This window comes from Lates calcarifer, linkage group LG11 (assembly GCF_001640805.2).
Source record: "Lates calcarifer isolate ASB-BC8 linkage group LG11, TLL_Latcal_v3, whole genome shotgun sequence".
Lineage (NCBI taxonomy): Eukaryota > Metazoa > Chordata > Actinopteri > Centropomidae > Lates > Lates calcarifer.
This window is the reverse complement of record NC_066843.1, coordinates 7674585-7692087: the sequence shown is the minus strand read 5'-3', so window position 1 is coordinate 7692087 and position 17503 is coordinate 7674585. Positions and strand designations below refer to the sequence as shown.

Genomic DNA, 17503 nt, shown 5'->3' with positions numbered 1-17503 from the left:
AAAATATCGGGCATATGAAATCGCTGTAATCTATATCTTGGCACAGTTAATCTATGAGTCTCATGATAAATCCAGTTGTTAAAGGGTGTAACAGATGAACCTGAACGCAGCTACAACATGAGGTCCTGACTGAGAGATGAACTATGAGCCAGAACCCACTAGTGAAGATTGAAAGGCTGGCTCCTCTTCACACAATCCCCTGTACAGAGCAGCATGGTCGACCTCGTCCCCCTCATCTCAGGGTTTAATCTTCTCCACTCCCTTTGCTTTTCCATGTCTCCCTCCCTGCCATGACTATATCTTAGGAGTTGAAAGACAAGGTGACCCAGCTGCTCCCCCTGCTGCCAGTGCTGGAACAGTACAAGGCCGATGCTAAGATGATCCTGCGTCTTCGGGAGGAGGTGCGAAATCTGTCCTTGGTGCTGATGGCCATCCAAGAGGAGATGGGGGCCTACGATTATGAGGAGCTGCGCCAGAGAGTCCTGCTACTGGAGACCAGGCTCCACTCCTGCATGCAGAAACTAGGTATACAATATATGCAAATGGATGTGGATAGGTGGGCGTGTGGGCATTGAATACTTAATTTGAAATTCAAATATCAAATATTCAAATATCATTGCAGTACTTAAACAATTAGAGGTTTGACAACAGCAGTGCAGAAAGGAATTAATTTTTAAATTAGGATCATGAGTGGTCAAAACTTTGTTGCTCATTGTCAACATTTCCACTGTGCTGAGAGCTCGAATTATCTGCATAAATTAAGAAAAATTGGCCTAGAAAGCCTGAATAAATAATTGATCGTGTTCTCATGTAATGTGTTAGCTTAAACTGATGATTTTACAAAATCCCACTTATATAAACTGATGACTTAACAGAAAACTACTGCAGTTAGAAGTTTAGCCTTGAGGTCATTAGTGTTTTCTTATTGTCTTCCATTGGGTTTAAGAGTCTGTATGAATGAAATACCTTCACGCAGAGAGATAATAATTGGAAATAATAACTACTTACTTATATATACAGTACTTATTCCTAGATCATTTTTATGAAGTGCTTCAAAAATGGGGTAAACAAACAGAGGGAATAATGGAAATAGAAATCTTAGGGAAAAGTATATTTAAATATGCACGGGTAAAAAAAAAAAAAAAAATCAATGAGTTCTTATATCACATATAAAAATGCATTACAATGTGCTTAGGGATCCTATAGATACATGTCAGGAGCTTCAGTTAATGTTCACATTGAACATAGGAATGGAGGGGGAAAAAAGTGATCTCAGTGACTTTGACTGTCGCATGATTGTCTGTGTCTGGTCTGAATATTTCTGAAATTGCTGATCCCCTGGGAAGTTCACACACAACAGTCCCTGGAGTTTACTCAGACTGGTGTGAAAAACAGAAAATATCCAGTGAGCAGCAGTTCTGCAGACAAAAATAGAGAATGGCAAGACTGGTTGGAGCTGACAGAAAAGCAACTGTAACTCAGATAACTGCTCTTTATAACTGTGGTGAGCAGAAAAACATCTCAGAATATACAACACATCAAACCTTGAGGCAGCTGGGCTACAACAGCAGAGGACCACATCAGGTTCCACTCCTGTCAGCCAACAACAGGGATCTGGGGCTACAATGGGCACAGGCTCACCAAAACTGTACAGCTTAAGACCAGAAAAATGTAGTCTGGTCTGATGAATCTCAGCTTCTGCTGGGGCACGTAGATGGCAGTGTCAGAATTTTACATCAACAAAAGTGAAAAAGTGCAAAAAAAGTGAAAAAATCTCTTCTACACACAGAGAGCACATGTTTATGCACTGTTGGATACACAGACCAGCATAAATCTGTATGTAATCTAACCTTCCCATATTTGACCTCCAGGCTGCGGGAAGCTCACCGGAGTCAGCAATCCCATCACAGTACGTGCATCTGGGTCGAGGTTTGGATCCTGGATGACAGATACCATGATCCCCAGCTCAGACAACAGAGTGAGTCTCTCTATTTCTATACACACCTCTCAACTCTTACCTTTCAATCCCTACCAACCACTTTATAGTTCAACAAACACAGAGGATAAAACAGAACCAAAGTCATTGTCAAAAACAGGCCGAACTCCGTCAGCTGCTCAATGAAAATAATATACCTCACAGCAATGCTGTCACGATACTTGAGTGACTGATTGACTGTTTTGCCTGAGTAGGACTTCTCGTGAGCTCCGGAGGAGGAGAGACAGAGAGAGAAATGGGGATGCAAAGCTGAGTCACTGATGGATAGCATCCCTTTCCCTCCTCCCTGTCTTCCTCTGTCACTGCAGCTCAAGCTGATTAATCACTTCATCATCAGTGGAGAAATGAATGAGTTGTTTGGGCTAAAGTTTTCTAAATCACCTAGGTAATTACCAAGAGTATTCCGATATGCTCTGGACCCAGATGATATAGTAATGGCTTCAGCTGATTAGAGATGACATGTGGTTTTGTATGGACGGGCACATGGTATGGAACACAGGGAAAAAGACAGGGGGGAAGAAAATGAAGAGGAACTGTACGGCCTGGTGAATCAGGGGTAAAGACATGGCAAGTGGATTATTAGCCATCTGTAGTGGACAATGGAAACTGATGAAGTTCAAGGGGAGAGATGGGGGTGGCCTTTTTCATCTCCGCGCTGAATCATACCAGGCTAAGTAGATATTGCTGGCAGAAAAGGTCAATTTCTGTGATCGAATGCCTTGATCTTTGTCTTTAATCACTTGACTTGCTTAGATAACATTAGAGACTTTAGATCAATCACTGATTGTATTAATAGGCAGATATATCAACAATATCATATCAACACCCACACCAATCATGGTAATCATATTTGGGAGGCGTCATCGTCGCTGAGGAGCTGTGATCTTAATGCGCTAGCGCTTTGGCCTGGCTCTGCTCCTGCCTCCTGCTCGGCTCTAGGGACTCATTTTGCAGGCAGAGGAGAAACAATGCTTAATGCTCCATAATCTCGCCTTCTCCATAATTCAGCTGCTGTATCTCACCACCCACTACTCCTCCCATACCCTTCCTTTTTCCCCAGTGGAACTGTTATTGAAGAAAAGTGCCTTTTCCACACCTGGGAGGGAGTCAAGTGCGGGAATAGAGAAAAATAGGAGAAAAACTATGAGTAGAATATCAGTGGAATGACAGCTACATCATAACCATGCTCTTCTTGATATGTTAAGGACAAAATAAATACCTAAGCCAACAGCATTTTAATTGTATCAATTAAAAGCTGAACTGTGTTTTGACAGAAGCATTGAGGGAATGAGATGGAAGATGCAGCCAGAGAGGGGCCACGTCAGTGGAGAGATCCGCTGAGAGTGCTTGAGGAAAAAGATAGAGCTGCTAAATGGATTGATTTTCTGTAAATGTGGACTGGAAAGGGCAGAGAGCACAAGCAGTGGTTGACTGCAAAGCACAGGCACCGTTTTCACTCACACACACGGGAGAGATCAATAGTACTGCACGAACACTGAAGTATGCACAACTGCAAGAAGGCATAGACTCACACTCAAACAAGAACAGATTCACCACAAACACACAACCTGCTTTGCTCAGGGCATTGCCACCGGCTACAGGGAAACATTGCTCACTGTTGTTGCAGAGGTGTGTCATGTGTAGCACAGTAATATTATCCAATAACCTTAAGGCCTTATCATTAACTCCTTTAGTTTGTGCCTTCTTCCCAGTGCGATTAATTTTTCTTGTCTTCACAGGTGTGGTCCATGGATGGTTACTTCAAGGGGCGTCGTGTCCTGGAGTACCGCACGATGAATGATTTCATGAAAGGCCAAAACTTTGTGCAGCACTTGCTGCCTCACCCTTGGGCAGGCACCGGCCATGTGGTTTACAACGGCTCACTGTACTACAACAAATACCAGAGTAACATCATCATCAAGTACCACTTCCGTTCTCGAAGCGTGCTGGTGCAACGCAGCCTGAGCGGGGCCGGGTATAACAACACCTTCCCCTACTCCTGGGGTGGCTCCTCTGACATCGACCTCATGGCAGATGAGAACGGCCTGTGGGCCGTTTACACCACCATCCCAAATGCTGGCAACATTGTCATCAGTCGCCTGGAGCCACAGAGTCTGGAGGTGCTGCAGACTTGGGACACAGGTTTTCCCAAGCGCAGTGCTGGAGAGTCTTTCATGATCTGCGGTACACTTTACGTCACCAACTCCCACCTAGCCGGTGCCAAGATCTATTTTGCCTACTACACCAACACATCGACCTATGAGTACACAGACATCCCCTTCCACAATCAATACTCCCACATCTCCATGATGGACTACAACCCCAGGGAGAGGGTCCTGTACACCTGGAACAACGGACACCAGGTGCTCTATAATGTCACACTGTTCCAGGTTATTAAGACTTCTGGGGACTGAGAGCCCTCAGACTGACCCACTCAAATAATGCTGTGATCATTGTTCGGGGAAAGACACAGGAGCTGGGTGGAGGTGGGCACAGGTTGTGGGTGGTGTGGGTTTGGGGCTTCAGTGTATGGGGCATAGGCTTGGATTTTTTTTAAAGAATTTCAATCTTCATAGAGTGCTATTATTCACATTCTCAAAAAACACTCCGACAGCGAGGTCGGTAAAGATACAAAGACTGAACGCTTCTCCTTTTTTTTTTTTCTTTCTGTGATGAGTAAGCATGGTTCTTTTTATTTGTGATGAGAAATAAATATCAATCTTTACCATTTATGACTTTGTATTTAATTGCCACTTTCATTTCGAGTAGACCTTTGCCATATTTTGAAGAGGTAAACAAATTAGGAGAAACTCTCTGTGTTCAAACAGATGTGTATACTCCAAAGATGGATGCCTCTTATAAGGCATAAAGGTGTAACAGTTCTTTTTTAAGTAATGATTAATGTTTCTTTTATATCTTTTTGAATGAAGGAGATACACAAATACTTATCCCTTGTTGTTAGCTGAAACCGAGTTGAGGTATGCACAAACAATGGAAATGTGTATAGAATAAAACTGAAGCTGTTTTTCCAGCATGAAATCTAAAATTCTTTATAAAAATAAATAAATAAATAAAAAGAAATAAAATAATTAAAAAAAATATCCTGAATGGCACAATTTCAAAGTAATTAAAATCCTGGAATAACTGTATCCATCTTGCTGATACTGAGTAGCTATTACTACCATAGCCGAAACATAGAATAATGAGGTGACGGCATGTGAACACTGACAAGGCAATCTCCAGCTGCATTAAACCATATCTTTGAAACCATTTCATCCATTTTTTTTCCATTCAAAAAGCCAGAGGATATGGTTCTGTGTAATAAAACAGCATGCTTCCATATACTCAACCAGTTTTTAAATTTAACTGCAACAGCCATGGGTTACATTTTGTTTTTCCAAGGTGAACTGAAAGTGAAAGCTGAACATCTGGCAAAAGAAGCAGGTGGTGGTTGTGCGCAGAGTCGAAAGGCACAAACAGGGAAGGAGAGACTAAATGTAAAAGGAATTCTAAGAGCATTTACATCCGAGTAGAGAAATGAGCTTTCAGTTACTGTAGCTTGTCAAGTTCCAATCTGCTCTAATCTTGTTAGTTGCACAGCTCTTCTCAGGTGCTTTCTGCAGAGAATTGTTCAAACACAAGGCACACAGTGGGACACTGCTCACACAAATGTCTCCAACTGCAGACCTTTCATTGCATCTTTTTTATCATTTGCTATAAAAAAAAACAATCCTGAACCCACACTGGCATTCTCTTCTGTCAAGAGGACACTTTGGCAAAAAAAAAAAACACACAAAATAGCCCACTGTGTTGTCATTTTATTCCTTTCATTTATAAGGCTTGTGAGGGTGCATCTGCTCTTTGCAGAGGCAGCAGTGGACACAGAAGACATAAAATAAAATAGGAGGTTCCACTTTTCTTTTCCTGCGTAACCATGGTGATCTTATTCATCCTGGATGACCTTTCTATCAATAAAGTGCTGTGCTGAAGAGAACCCTGATGAGTTCATACACAGTAGTGGCTGACATTTAAAGCACAATGCAATACACAACACTACAGAGCATCCGACAGCCTCAGCTAAAAATGGTGTGCAAGTTATATCTACAGAAATGTAGATATTGATGTAAATGGTTAATAGAAGAAGCCTTTAAATTCTTAACAATGGCCCAAGGGGACATTAATCAGTAACCTGCAGTTACACATACACATATACAACAGAGATGTGGAAGAAGTGGAGGACTGTGCTGTCCTGAGATCAGATTTGCCATAGCATTCTCTCTCTACTCTCTCACTGTCTAAATGAAAAATAAAAAGGTGACTCCATTGCCCAGTCAGCTGCTAAGAAAAAAACATAGCACAGCCCATCCTGAATGCACAGGCAATTATAAAACAGGGCAGAAGGTTATTCACTGTAAAAAGAAATGTTTCACAGATCATCTTTTAATAAAGCATGGAGCAGACAGTTTCACAGATACACAAAGGTATTTAATGTCAAGCATGACTGGTTAAAATAGGCCTACAGTTTCCAGCCAACAAACTTTCCCTCTTAACAGAGAGAAGGGAAGGAAATAATGACTGCGCACAGTGAGAAGCAATCTCTATGATCAAACAAACTGTAAAATAAAGTCAGCAGAGTGAGAAGATGCACTCATTTAAGAAATGTGAGAGGAACACTTATCCATTCATGTCCATATTCTGCTCACGCAACACCTGCTCCACAGTAGAAACAAAAGTAAAACTTTTGTAGTAAAAAAACAAAAAAAACAATGCATCTAGTTACAATATAAAACAAACACATACGTTATTTCCACCCTCCCACTCAGTCAAATGTCTTCAGAAATATAGTCGCTTCACTTTTAATTAATTTCTCTTGTAAATTCATATGTTGCTGTGAGGGGAATAAAAAAAGGCTAGCTATTGCCAAGTAGCGCAAGAAAAAAAAAAAAAACTAGAAGTTTTGTTGACAACTTTTTCATCAAAAAATCAATTACTGTGAGTGTTTGCTGCCAGCAATATAACCACTGCCTCCAGCACTTGTGAGGCAAACATCAGCTCCATGAGCACCAGCGAGCAAGCTGCTGTGCTAACTAACGCTCGGAGCCATGGGCCAGTAAGTGTAGTGATAATAACAATAAAGATCAGAGGCATGACGAACAGCATCAAGTCATTATGGGTGGCCCCATTTCAGGATTGTATCATCGTATCTGTGTCACGATAGATCATCTCCACTTGTCAGAACACAACCCTTGCTGTGGAGCATCAGCACTTTTGTGTCTTCTTTGCTCAGGATCATCTTGAGAGTAAGAGAAAAAGTGAATGGAAAATGGTGAAGGGGGCCTAAAAATCACCAAGATGACTCACACAGTGTGTAAATCTCTTAAAGCTGAGATTCACATATAGTGAAGATTTATCTGTACAATTTCCAATACAATAGACTTCAAGCTTATCTGTACATCACAGCTCTTGCTGAATGTTTCTCAAGCAGCAATGTGTGCAAGGTAGAGTTTCCCTTAAACACAACAGGTTCATTTAAACCATTTCCAACAGAAGGATTCTCTTAGGCATAAAGTTTTATGGATGCAAGGCCATAAAAATGCTAATTCTTAAATAACTGGAGATATCACATAGCATTTAGTCTTAATTATCTGCACATTTTTTTCAGACAGAGATGCGATGACATGGACCATATTTTAGGATGAATTGCAAATTTGTGTATAAACTATTAGATAAGTACAAAGGAGCTATTTATTATGAGTCAGTATTGTCAACTATGTGGATGAATGAAAAATGTGGTGTAAAACTAAATATGATGCAACAGTTGCTAATATAAGATAGCAATGATTAGTTATTGGTTTTGTGTCACCTAACACCTGATTTATGCTTAAACCTATTGGGACAGCACTGAACTGGAGAAAGTAAACTAAGAAAGTCTGGACCTGTGGGACTTGAAGTTTTACATGATGATGTGATCACAGAGCTTAAATAGTAAATGAATAAAACTATTTAAATCTTCACTCTGAACTAAATGAGAAAAGTGAATCAAGTTTTCTCATGAGATGTGCATGATTTGCAAAGCTGGCAGCCCAGCAATAAACTGATGAAAACGTGTATATGGATCAAGTCACGAAGATGCTTTAGAAAGAAAAGAACAGGTGGATGATTTATATACAAAAATCACACAAGAGCTCAGTGGTGCAGAAAGACAAATATTCACATTCAAGATTATAAACAATTTCATTTTGCAAGAGAATGCAAGAGGACAATTACTGTAGTTGATGCAAAGAAGAACATAATGATGAATTTGGCATCTGGACACAGCTACACAGTACTGTGAGGCAGGTTACTTTGATGGTGCAATTAAAAATTCAGACCTTTCATACCCAAGGTCTTGCTGCCAAGACATCAGTAATCTTTTTTGCCTAAATCTCCACAAATGCAGAGATTAGATGAGGGGTAATAGATATCAGTTGTTGGCAAACTCTGAAACAGCTCTGTATTACATAGTATAAAACAATAAAGAGTAAATGTTTAGAGCTAAGCTGTTTGTCAGGCCTATGCTTGACCACATAGGAGAAACTACATCAAGTTTACCTTGAAAGATCCTCAGCCATTTCTTCAGTTGCATTTTTCACTGGTGTGGGGGGGCAGCAGTGGCTTTACCAGAACATTTCCTTAATGCAGAGTTGTACAAGTCCCTAGGGAAAACAAAAGAACCAACTTTAAAATTAAAGTTGGTCTGAATAATACATAACCAATACAGAATTTTTATTTGGAGGATGTATTAACCCACACAAATCACTCCATGTGAGCAGCCTGCATTAATGCAGAGCGGAAATCCAAAAACGAACAATGGACCACAGACTGGCACTAGCAGTTTGATTTACTTAGAGTGGCTATAAGCATGCATTCTCACATGCACTTGGACTGATTGAGTGCAGGTACGGCAGCAATAGAAGTGGTTTGATAGAGTGCACAGGGGTGAGCTTCATAGGCAGGAGCAATTCATGAATTAAGAGGTAAGCCCAGTTCCTACTTTAATCGTGCTGCCATCCTTGGGAAGACGGGTTTATTTTGATGGAAACACAATCATCTGTGTGGGTGCAGATGCTCTTGAGCCCTTTTTTCGATTAAATTGTAGCATGCATATAGAGTACATTGTGTTCATATAGTCCATATTGGTTACAGCTACCTTTATCGTCTCACAGCAAGGCTTGAAAATGGCCCCACTCTTGTTTCATGTTTGCTAATTCACAGTTTCTTTCAATGCACCACTCTCCGCCAGCTTCCTCATTAATTGTACCCTTAGCCACACCTCGCAGTAAACAAACTTTTCCTCAACTCGCCACCCCTTGAGGTGACACAGAAGCTGTCTGAACAACACTTTGAACATTTGTTTCCTCATGATTAAACATAACCTGCACTCCGTCCCCCCCCCCCCCCCCCCCCAGCCCCCAACATTTCATATTCATGTTTGAACTCAAAAAGTATGTAAAGGTGCTCGGGTATGGAGATGGAATGACGAGTTAGGAAGAGAGGAGGTAATTTTACTCCACTTAACTCCTCAGAGAACCTTGCTCATTAATTGGCTCTTTAATTGTGTTTTGAGCTTTCATTGATTCAGCACTCACATCCCTAATCTCATTAGGTACTGTTTTGTGAAGGACGGTAAAGTGGAATCCTTCTGGCCTGCAACCATGGGTGATTCAGTTTTATAACCCTGATGTCCTGACATGGTACACCTCACTGAGGCAGTAAAGATGTACCATGAAAGATTGAACTGCAGCATCTACTGTCCCCATTCTCTTTCTGTAATTACACTATGATGCAGCTGGAGAAAAGATATGATGGTTTAGCTCTGGTGTGCTGAAGGGGTCAGGATACATAAACATCACAATATAGCCACAAGCAGATATGAGCAATAAGAATCCAGTAAGTGCAATAAGTCAATATGACTAAAAATGACTTTTAGAAAAAGAATATGGAAAAAAAAAATCTTTTCAGCAGCTATAATGCTGCAAGATGGTATAAGATATACAGCAATAAATGCCTCAAAAGTAGATAAGGCTTTGCTGACGTAACTAACTTTTACAGAGTGAAGACCTGAATGATAAACTGGGTTGTTATAAATCATTCTTATTCATCGATCAAAACTTGGCCAACCTGGACAACAGATTTTTACCATGTAAACATTTTTATTATTGTTGCACTTGAGTCGCTAAATGCAGCCAGAAACAAAAGCAGGAGCACTTGTCATGTCCACCAGCTAAATTTCAGCAAGAAATACATTTGTGATGGGGACCTATGGAAAACGGTATTGATACTGACCAGAAAAATCAGCTGATGTTTTTGTTTTGACAATAAATCTTAATATAGTGCCTCCACAACCAATCATATCATACAGTTTTGAATTTCAAAAGACCTTCTGGGGCCAGTTCAGCCTTGCTCTGAGCAAGATTTCATGAAGACTGAACAAAAAAGAAACTCCTCTGCAGGAGATAGTGCTTGGCAAGTAAAGAAATTAAATTAACTCATAATGATTCTTGTAGACTAAACAGCTGTGATGGCTAACATTGGCTATGTAGCGGTAGCAGAACTTACAAATAGCTTCTTTAAATCTTGCCAAGATGTAGTCTGAGAGGCTATTTAATATCAGTATATATAGTGTAATTGTTTTCCTTAGAGCAGAATTAGTAGAGTGAATTGGCTCCAAAAATAGCACAAATCAATGAAAGAAATGTCTTATTAAGGCACCAGCGCAGACCAAAAGCTATTACAAAGGACTAAATATTAGAAACAAATAAATTACTTGCATATTTCATATATTTTCTCCCTTTTTTAACAGAGGTCAAGCACTGCTTAACCTGCTTAAATGGAGAAGCCTCCCAGATTGGGACTACAACTTCAAAGTGACATACACTTAATGGCTTTAAACCAGTTTTTGTACCAGGCAATATTCATTATCCTGGGTAAATTACATTGAAGTTTCATCAAACATTTTCAATGACAGCTCCAGTTTCTTTGTATTTCTCATACATTTCAGGCTAATTCTGAAATCGAACAGAACATGATGGACATGTTTATAAAAAGAGTTCCTGTTTTCAGGCAGGATGTGGGTACAGTATATGAAATTGAACGCTCACAGCACTAGAAATGCTGGGCGGCTCATGAGCAGCTGTGGAATATAAGCAACTTAATATGCGGCATTCTGAATTAGAAAGTTTAGACAAGAGAACTGAGGGGTTGTGAGGAAGGCAGGTTGAGTGACAGACAAAGTGAAATCCAGGTTAAGTGAGGTGAGAAGACTGTCAGATCACAGGCCCTCTCTACTGTATATCAGTGAGACAAGACGCTGTTCTCTCCCGCAAAAGATCAAAAGAGATGAGGGAGGCTCTCTGAAGAGAAAGAACTCTTTCCTCTTCCTATGTCCTCTCTCTATTCTGCGACAAATTAAGTTTGTAAAGAGAGAAAATTAAGTGCTCTGTCAGAATATACCAGGAGCATTGACCACAGGAATGGCAACAGGAGGGAGCCCATTTCACAGACCAGAAGTGCTATGTGACTAAAACACAGAACTAATTGCACCAAGATCAAAGTGCCAAATCTCTAAGGACACCTCTACAGTGTTCAAATTACACACTTACTCTGGTAGGGTGGACTGCACAGGTTTTGTACTGTGGATGTTTTTATGTTGGAGCAAATCAGACTCACACTGTATTTCTGAAATATCACAACTCATCAGACATTCCCTTACAGAGGTAGACAATAGCTGCCCTACATGGAAACTGTGAGCACATTCACATACTGTCAGATGATATGAACTGTCAACAGAACCTGCTGCCGCTAATTCACACCTGCCTTACCAGAAAATTACAGATGACTTCACCTCAGAGCAACCCATGTTATCCAACAGCAAAGTAGCATAACAATTACACAAAGTCAGAAGATAAAACTATACAATGTAACGGTAATACATAAAACACACCCTGGCTTATGCAACATGCATTACTGTCAGAAGTTAATGTGCATCTATAGAGCACACAGCCACATCTATATGTATTGATAGGAAAACTAGCACATTGATTTTGAAAGCCCACAATTAGAGCCTGGAAATATGACTACATAACCAAGTTCTAAAACACAGATGCTCTTGTAAAAGTACAAAAACAACAAAATACTGCTAAATCTCAAAATTTGCAATTTGCATTACAGATTACAGATATTTTTTGTTCCTTTTAGATTTTTTTCAGCTCCACTGACTGTCTTATGTTACATCTGTTTATGCAGTATGCATCTGCGTGTTTGTAATATTTTTGATGCTAAGCTCAAAATAGAGGTGTGGGCAGAAGTTTGATTAAATTTTTTTTTAATCTCATATCATCAGTGTAGTAGCAGAAGTGTAACTGTTAATAAAATCTATGGTAAATTAATTCTAACATCTTGCAAACCCCCCCCCCAAACAAATTTATATTGCTTTTATGGGGGCTTGGGTATCTTTTGAGGCAGCTTCACATACTGCACCTCTCTCACTTACTGTTTCTCTCTCTCTCTCTCTCTCCGCCTACAGTGTGTGCCGAATTTTGCTCCAGGTTGAGACGTGTGTGAGCTCGCATTGCTCCCATAAAGCTGTTGTATAATTCATGCCTATAGAATATATATTCCGGTTTAAATGTCGCATAAATCTTCATCATGCCCCCACATTCATAAAATGATTTCACCATACCTCGCACATGCATTAAAACATACTGAGGCCTGACATCTAATAAGAGTTTAGGTATTCATTTATGTGGGAAAGCACAAAAGCCTCAAAGTGAAATCACTGAAGAAAGAAATCCGTGAGGGTGGATCCAGATTGGTGTGATTATTTTTCCTCAACTTACATAAGGAAGAAAAATCCCACCACTAGTCTTTTGGGTGAGCAGGGAATCCAAAATGCCTTTTTAATAAATACGCAGAAGCATTAGGAAGTTTCCACTGGGGAAATGCTGCCTTTTCTTGGCTCCACTGTGATGCAAGTGGAAGCCCCACCCCTGTCACCTCCAGAGTAACACAAAGTAAAGGTAATTAAAAACAGTCGCTGCAGCCCCACCCGTCCATAAACATTGCAGGCTGCACGCACCATGCTACATTAATATGCAAATTGGAGCTAGGGCTGTGATCACGGCGCTTTACTGATCCAGTTATTAAATTAATTTCCCCAAAACAAGTGGCAGGAGCTGCTGAGGTAGTCAATGGATTTTCCCAGTATCTGCACATATTAATGAGCCTTTATCAATTTTACATTCATCACAGCGGGGAGATGGAGGGGACAGAGCACCGCCACCCCCTGTGGCAGGCCACCCTGCTCTGCAGTCACAGCTATTCGCAGGGTCGTCCATCACCAGAGCAACCCAGGGATGCAGAGGGAGTAGGATCTCCATCTCATCTTGCCACTCTCCCCAACACAAGCCCAGACTCATCAGCTTGGCACTGCATGCACGCAGGCTACGCGCTGGGATGGCATGATCAAGTTGTTGCAGTGACAGCAACAGGTGATGTCAACACAGCAGCCAAAATGCTGCAGTCTCTGAGGAGCAACACTGTCAAACCACTGAAGTCGCAGGAGAGAGTAGAAGATTGCGATTCAGTGTGAGTAACACGCACACTCACACACACATGCACACATACACTCATTGTCAACACAGTATGTGAATGGACACTGACACACACAAGAAAATAAGTCCCACTGGTAGGGCAGTGACACTTTGCACAAGAAAATGAAAACGACAGGACACTGTTATATTTTCTTGTTTCCTCTGACAAATGCACACCCCCATACACACCGACAAAATGGCCAACCATCAAATCAACTTTCCTCAGTAAGAAAACAACTGACCTCCAACAGTCAAATCAACAGAGAGAAGAAGAGAGCAGGCAAAATGAAGGTTTCCTCTTGGGTGCTGTGTGGGAACAATTGGATTGTTTGTTTTACTTCCCTTCTTTTATTTGTATCTGAAGTGACCTTAGGCAAAGATTAGAGTAGGGGGACATTAGCAAACCAGCAAGCATCGTTATAGCAATTACTAGGAAAATCACGGGGCCACAGGGAGCAATTATGTGCTTTGCGTTTACAATCCTGCATAGAAGAGTGATGGGGGAAAATGATGAAGAAGAGCAGACATCGGAAATATTGAGCTTTAGGCGGGCAGGAGAAAGTGGAGCAAGAGTGCAGGACGAGGAGAGCAGACAAAGAAAGAGCGGGCTGAAATATCAGCAGAGGCGGCAGATGAGGGTGTCGAAAGCAAGGTTTGTGAGAGGGTAAGAGGAGAACAGGAAAGAGGAGATATTTCAATGGCAGAGGAGAGGACTTGTGAGTGTAATTGAGTGAACACTAGAGAGGAAAAGTGGAAGAACAAAATAGCCAATAGCTCTTCTCAAGTCTCCAGAGCATGCATTTTCTGCCATGGTGATAACTTGTTTTTCTAATACAGCATCTCAGTCCTCTGAGGCATAAATTTCAAATGGCTCTGTGTCTCCACTGTAAGCTACCCACACTGCCAGATGTGAGTGGTGACGAGCTGGCCTGGCGACACAGCCAGGCTGAGTCTGGGGCTCGGCTGATAAGAGTGAGGTGGAGGAGGTCACTGAGCTCACTGTATTGAGACATAACCGCCGGTCAATTCAATTTCCTTAAGGACACAGGAGTCCAAGCCGCAATCAGAACATTTCATATCACAGCCAGGCTCCTCTTGCCCTTTTCCCAATCTCATCGGAGGAGAAAAGGAGAAAGGTAGAAGAATGACTGAAAGAAAGGAGGGGAAAAAAAGAGAGGGAGGGTGTCAGGGAGTAGTTGAAGGCAGGGGTGGGAACTTTGGAGGTTACTGGCTATGGCTCAGAAAATCTTAATTTCCTCACAGTGTTATTGTAACCAGTGATTAAGCTCCAGCTGATCTCAAGAGGAAACGAGGGAAGGAACATCAGAGAACACATTCACAAACAGATTCAGTAAAGCCTTAGCACTCAGACAAACAGGCTAACACTGTCGGGATGTCGGGCTCTATAAAAGAGAAGAATCAGCCTCTCCCCTGCGCTTTAATTATTCATATCAGTGTGTGCTTGACTTTCAGAGGAGAGGGGAGCAGTACACATACAGGCCACCCAGTGGATCAAAAACCACACCGACTGCAATAGAGGATCTAACGACAAAGACACGGAACCACCCTGTGATGCAGAGAAAGACAGAGCTGAGGATGAATAGGAAGAAGGCAAGGGAAGGACAAAGTATACAAAAGCAGCAATCTGAAATTGACTTGAGACTTTAGGCTGCCTGTGGACACCCACAGACCTGGAACAAAAAAAAGGTTTGCATCCTTTGCCTGCTTAGAGCAAAACAGTCGAGATGTCTAATTTTAGACAAACTTCATTTGAATTCTTGATGCAGGCAAATGGTCACACAAAGTTCAAACATTTTGCACTGATTCGATCCCTCTAACGATCCTCCAGATGAGATTACTATCAGGGCTACTATTATGACTCAATTAAGCCAAGCTTAAGCAGCAGCAGGGCAACGTGAGAGTAACACAATTAAACTGATTAAAACCTCAGCTGTTCAATCTGTGGTTTTACACAGGCACTGACTGAAAAAACAACAGAGGCCCAGATCTATTGATGCCCTGTGGAAAACTATAATTTACCCCATTTAAGGATGTAGATCTATTGTGAGCAAAGAAAGTGTCACAGCATTATCTGCCTGAGCCATGAGGTTTCACCAGAGGTTCAAAAAAACAAAAAACTGGTCTAGCTTTTTCAGGTCTGCCATGGATGACATTGAAATGATGTGACAGAGTTGGTATTTAGCAAGACAGATGCAAAACCATTATTTTGGACAATGAAAATGAGAAATGTGTGGAGATTTCTTTTCAGTGTCCAAGTACCAAAGGTTCAGAGACTCCAACCACACAATAAAGCAGGCATTCAATATGGCTACTCTGCTCTACTCTACCACTCACCATCCCCCACCCCCCACCACCCCACACTGCAAAAAACACCACAAAACCACCAAAAATCAGTAAAAGACACACCACAAACTGACGATAAACCTTTGGAAAAACAGTGCTTGGCTTATCTAGTAGCATTAAAATGAGTACAAAGGAAACATTACAAACATTTAACAAAACATATGCATGTAAAATAAATAAACTTACCTTGGTGAACTGAACCACAATTTCCTCCACGGTCAGACACATGCAGGTGACTGGAATATACACATAAGGAGCATAGGTTAATGATGTACAGAGGAGACTAAAACAATCTTTAAAAATCTCACTATCGTGGTCAAGTATACCTTATTTTCTGAAATGGCTAAGCAGTCACTCCAAGTTTTAGTCTCTCACCAACATGAAGAATCTAGTAACAGAAACATTTCATTTCACAAGTTTGAACTAAAGCAACATTTGTTGGTTCTACAGTTTAAGAATTCAAATCTGGCTGGCACCAGCTGCTGTCTGTCAGATGTCTCTCAAACCAGGAAGAAAGGCCCAGGTGAGTTCAGCCCCTTTTATAAACTCTGCCCCCTTGTCTGGGTCCTAGTGCTAGACCTCCAGTTACTTCTCCCTCTACATGTACACCCACTTTAAAAGGTCATAGTTTCAGTGAAAAAGCAATTAAAACTGTTTCATGCCAGTTTTAAACCCATGGTCTGAACACTGCATTCAGTGGTTCTCTGGAAGCCTGAGGGATGTCATATCCACTGGTACTTCTGATGTGCTCATCTGGCCTGCATATGAGAGAGCTTGTGGCAGCCTAAAAGGGTTTGTGTGTTGGCCCTCTAACTACTACAGGGGAGGTAATATAACGCTCATCGCATAGTAGGTCAGCTAGGCAATCTAATTGAGGCTCTGATTGTATTTCAACTGGTGGGTCTTCAAGTAGCAAGTTATGCGGCATGGCTGGCAAATGGGGGCTTTCAGAATTTACAGGCTGTATGTTAACTATTATTATACTGTCCATTTCACTTTCCTCCTCAGCTATATCAAGATCATTTTCCTTTTTTTCAAACAAACTGTGCGGCTCGGGTGCAAGAGAGCCAGGAGAGCCCGCAGTGGCAGTAGACGGGAGACCTTCTTATCATAAGCTCTCACCTATTAATATTTTTTTCTGGCCCAGCTCCATTCCTTGGTCAGATTTTGTAATCCCTTCAGTCTCATAGACTGTATGGTCCCAGATATCCTGAATTTGATTGCGTCCAAGTGGATGATTCCTTTGAATGATAAGAGCACTTGGTGCCAGTACCTCCACTGTGTTAGGGGTAAGGTGGCTGTTCCCTACATTCAGCAGCCAATCTCAATCAAGTCAAAGAGTCAAATGCCTAAAAGAGGTAACTGTCATAAGATCCATGGTGGATGGCTACATATGTCTGGGTCCTAATGTGTCTCTGTGGGTGAGTGAGTGAGTGAGGGAGAATGGGCAGGAATAGATTGAGTAAGTCTGATGAAGTAAAATCTATCTGGTAAATATCACAATGAGAGTTAT

General features: G+C 41.3%; 1 protein-coding gene and 1 long non-coding RNA gene across 3 annotated transcripts in view; one reads left to right on the top strand and one right to left on the bottom strand.

The window, feature by feature from the left end:
- olfm2a (olfactomedin 2a) overlaps positions 1-4728 on the top strand; it is a 42226-nt gene extending 37498 nt beyond the window's left edge. For both annotated transcript variants that reach the window (XM_018705101.2, XM_018705100.2), the window contains exons 4-6: positions 306-525; positions 1872-1978; positions 3736-4728. In XM_018705101.2, the coding sequence (XP_018560617.1) occupies positions 306-525; positions 1872-1978; positions 3736-4410 (1002 nt within the window). In that variant the 3' untranslated portion in view covers positions 4411-4728. The remainder of the gene's footprint in view (positions 1-305; positions 526-1871; positions 1979-3735) is intronic.
- A 2104-nt stretch (positions 4729-6832) lies between these two features.
- LOC108903023 (uncharacterized) lies at positions 6833-16228 on the bottom strand. The gene is made up of 3 exons (XR_001964179.2): positions 16177-16228; positions 8588-8691; positions 6833-7289 (listed from the first exon to the last, which is right to left on the bottom strand). It is a non-coding gene; the product is annotated as an uncharacterized LOC108903023 (long non-coding RNA).
- Positions 16229-17503: the final 1275 nt, after the last annotated feature.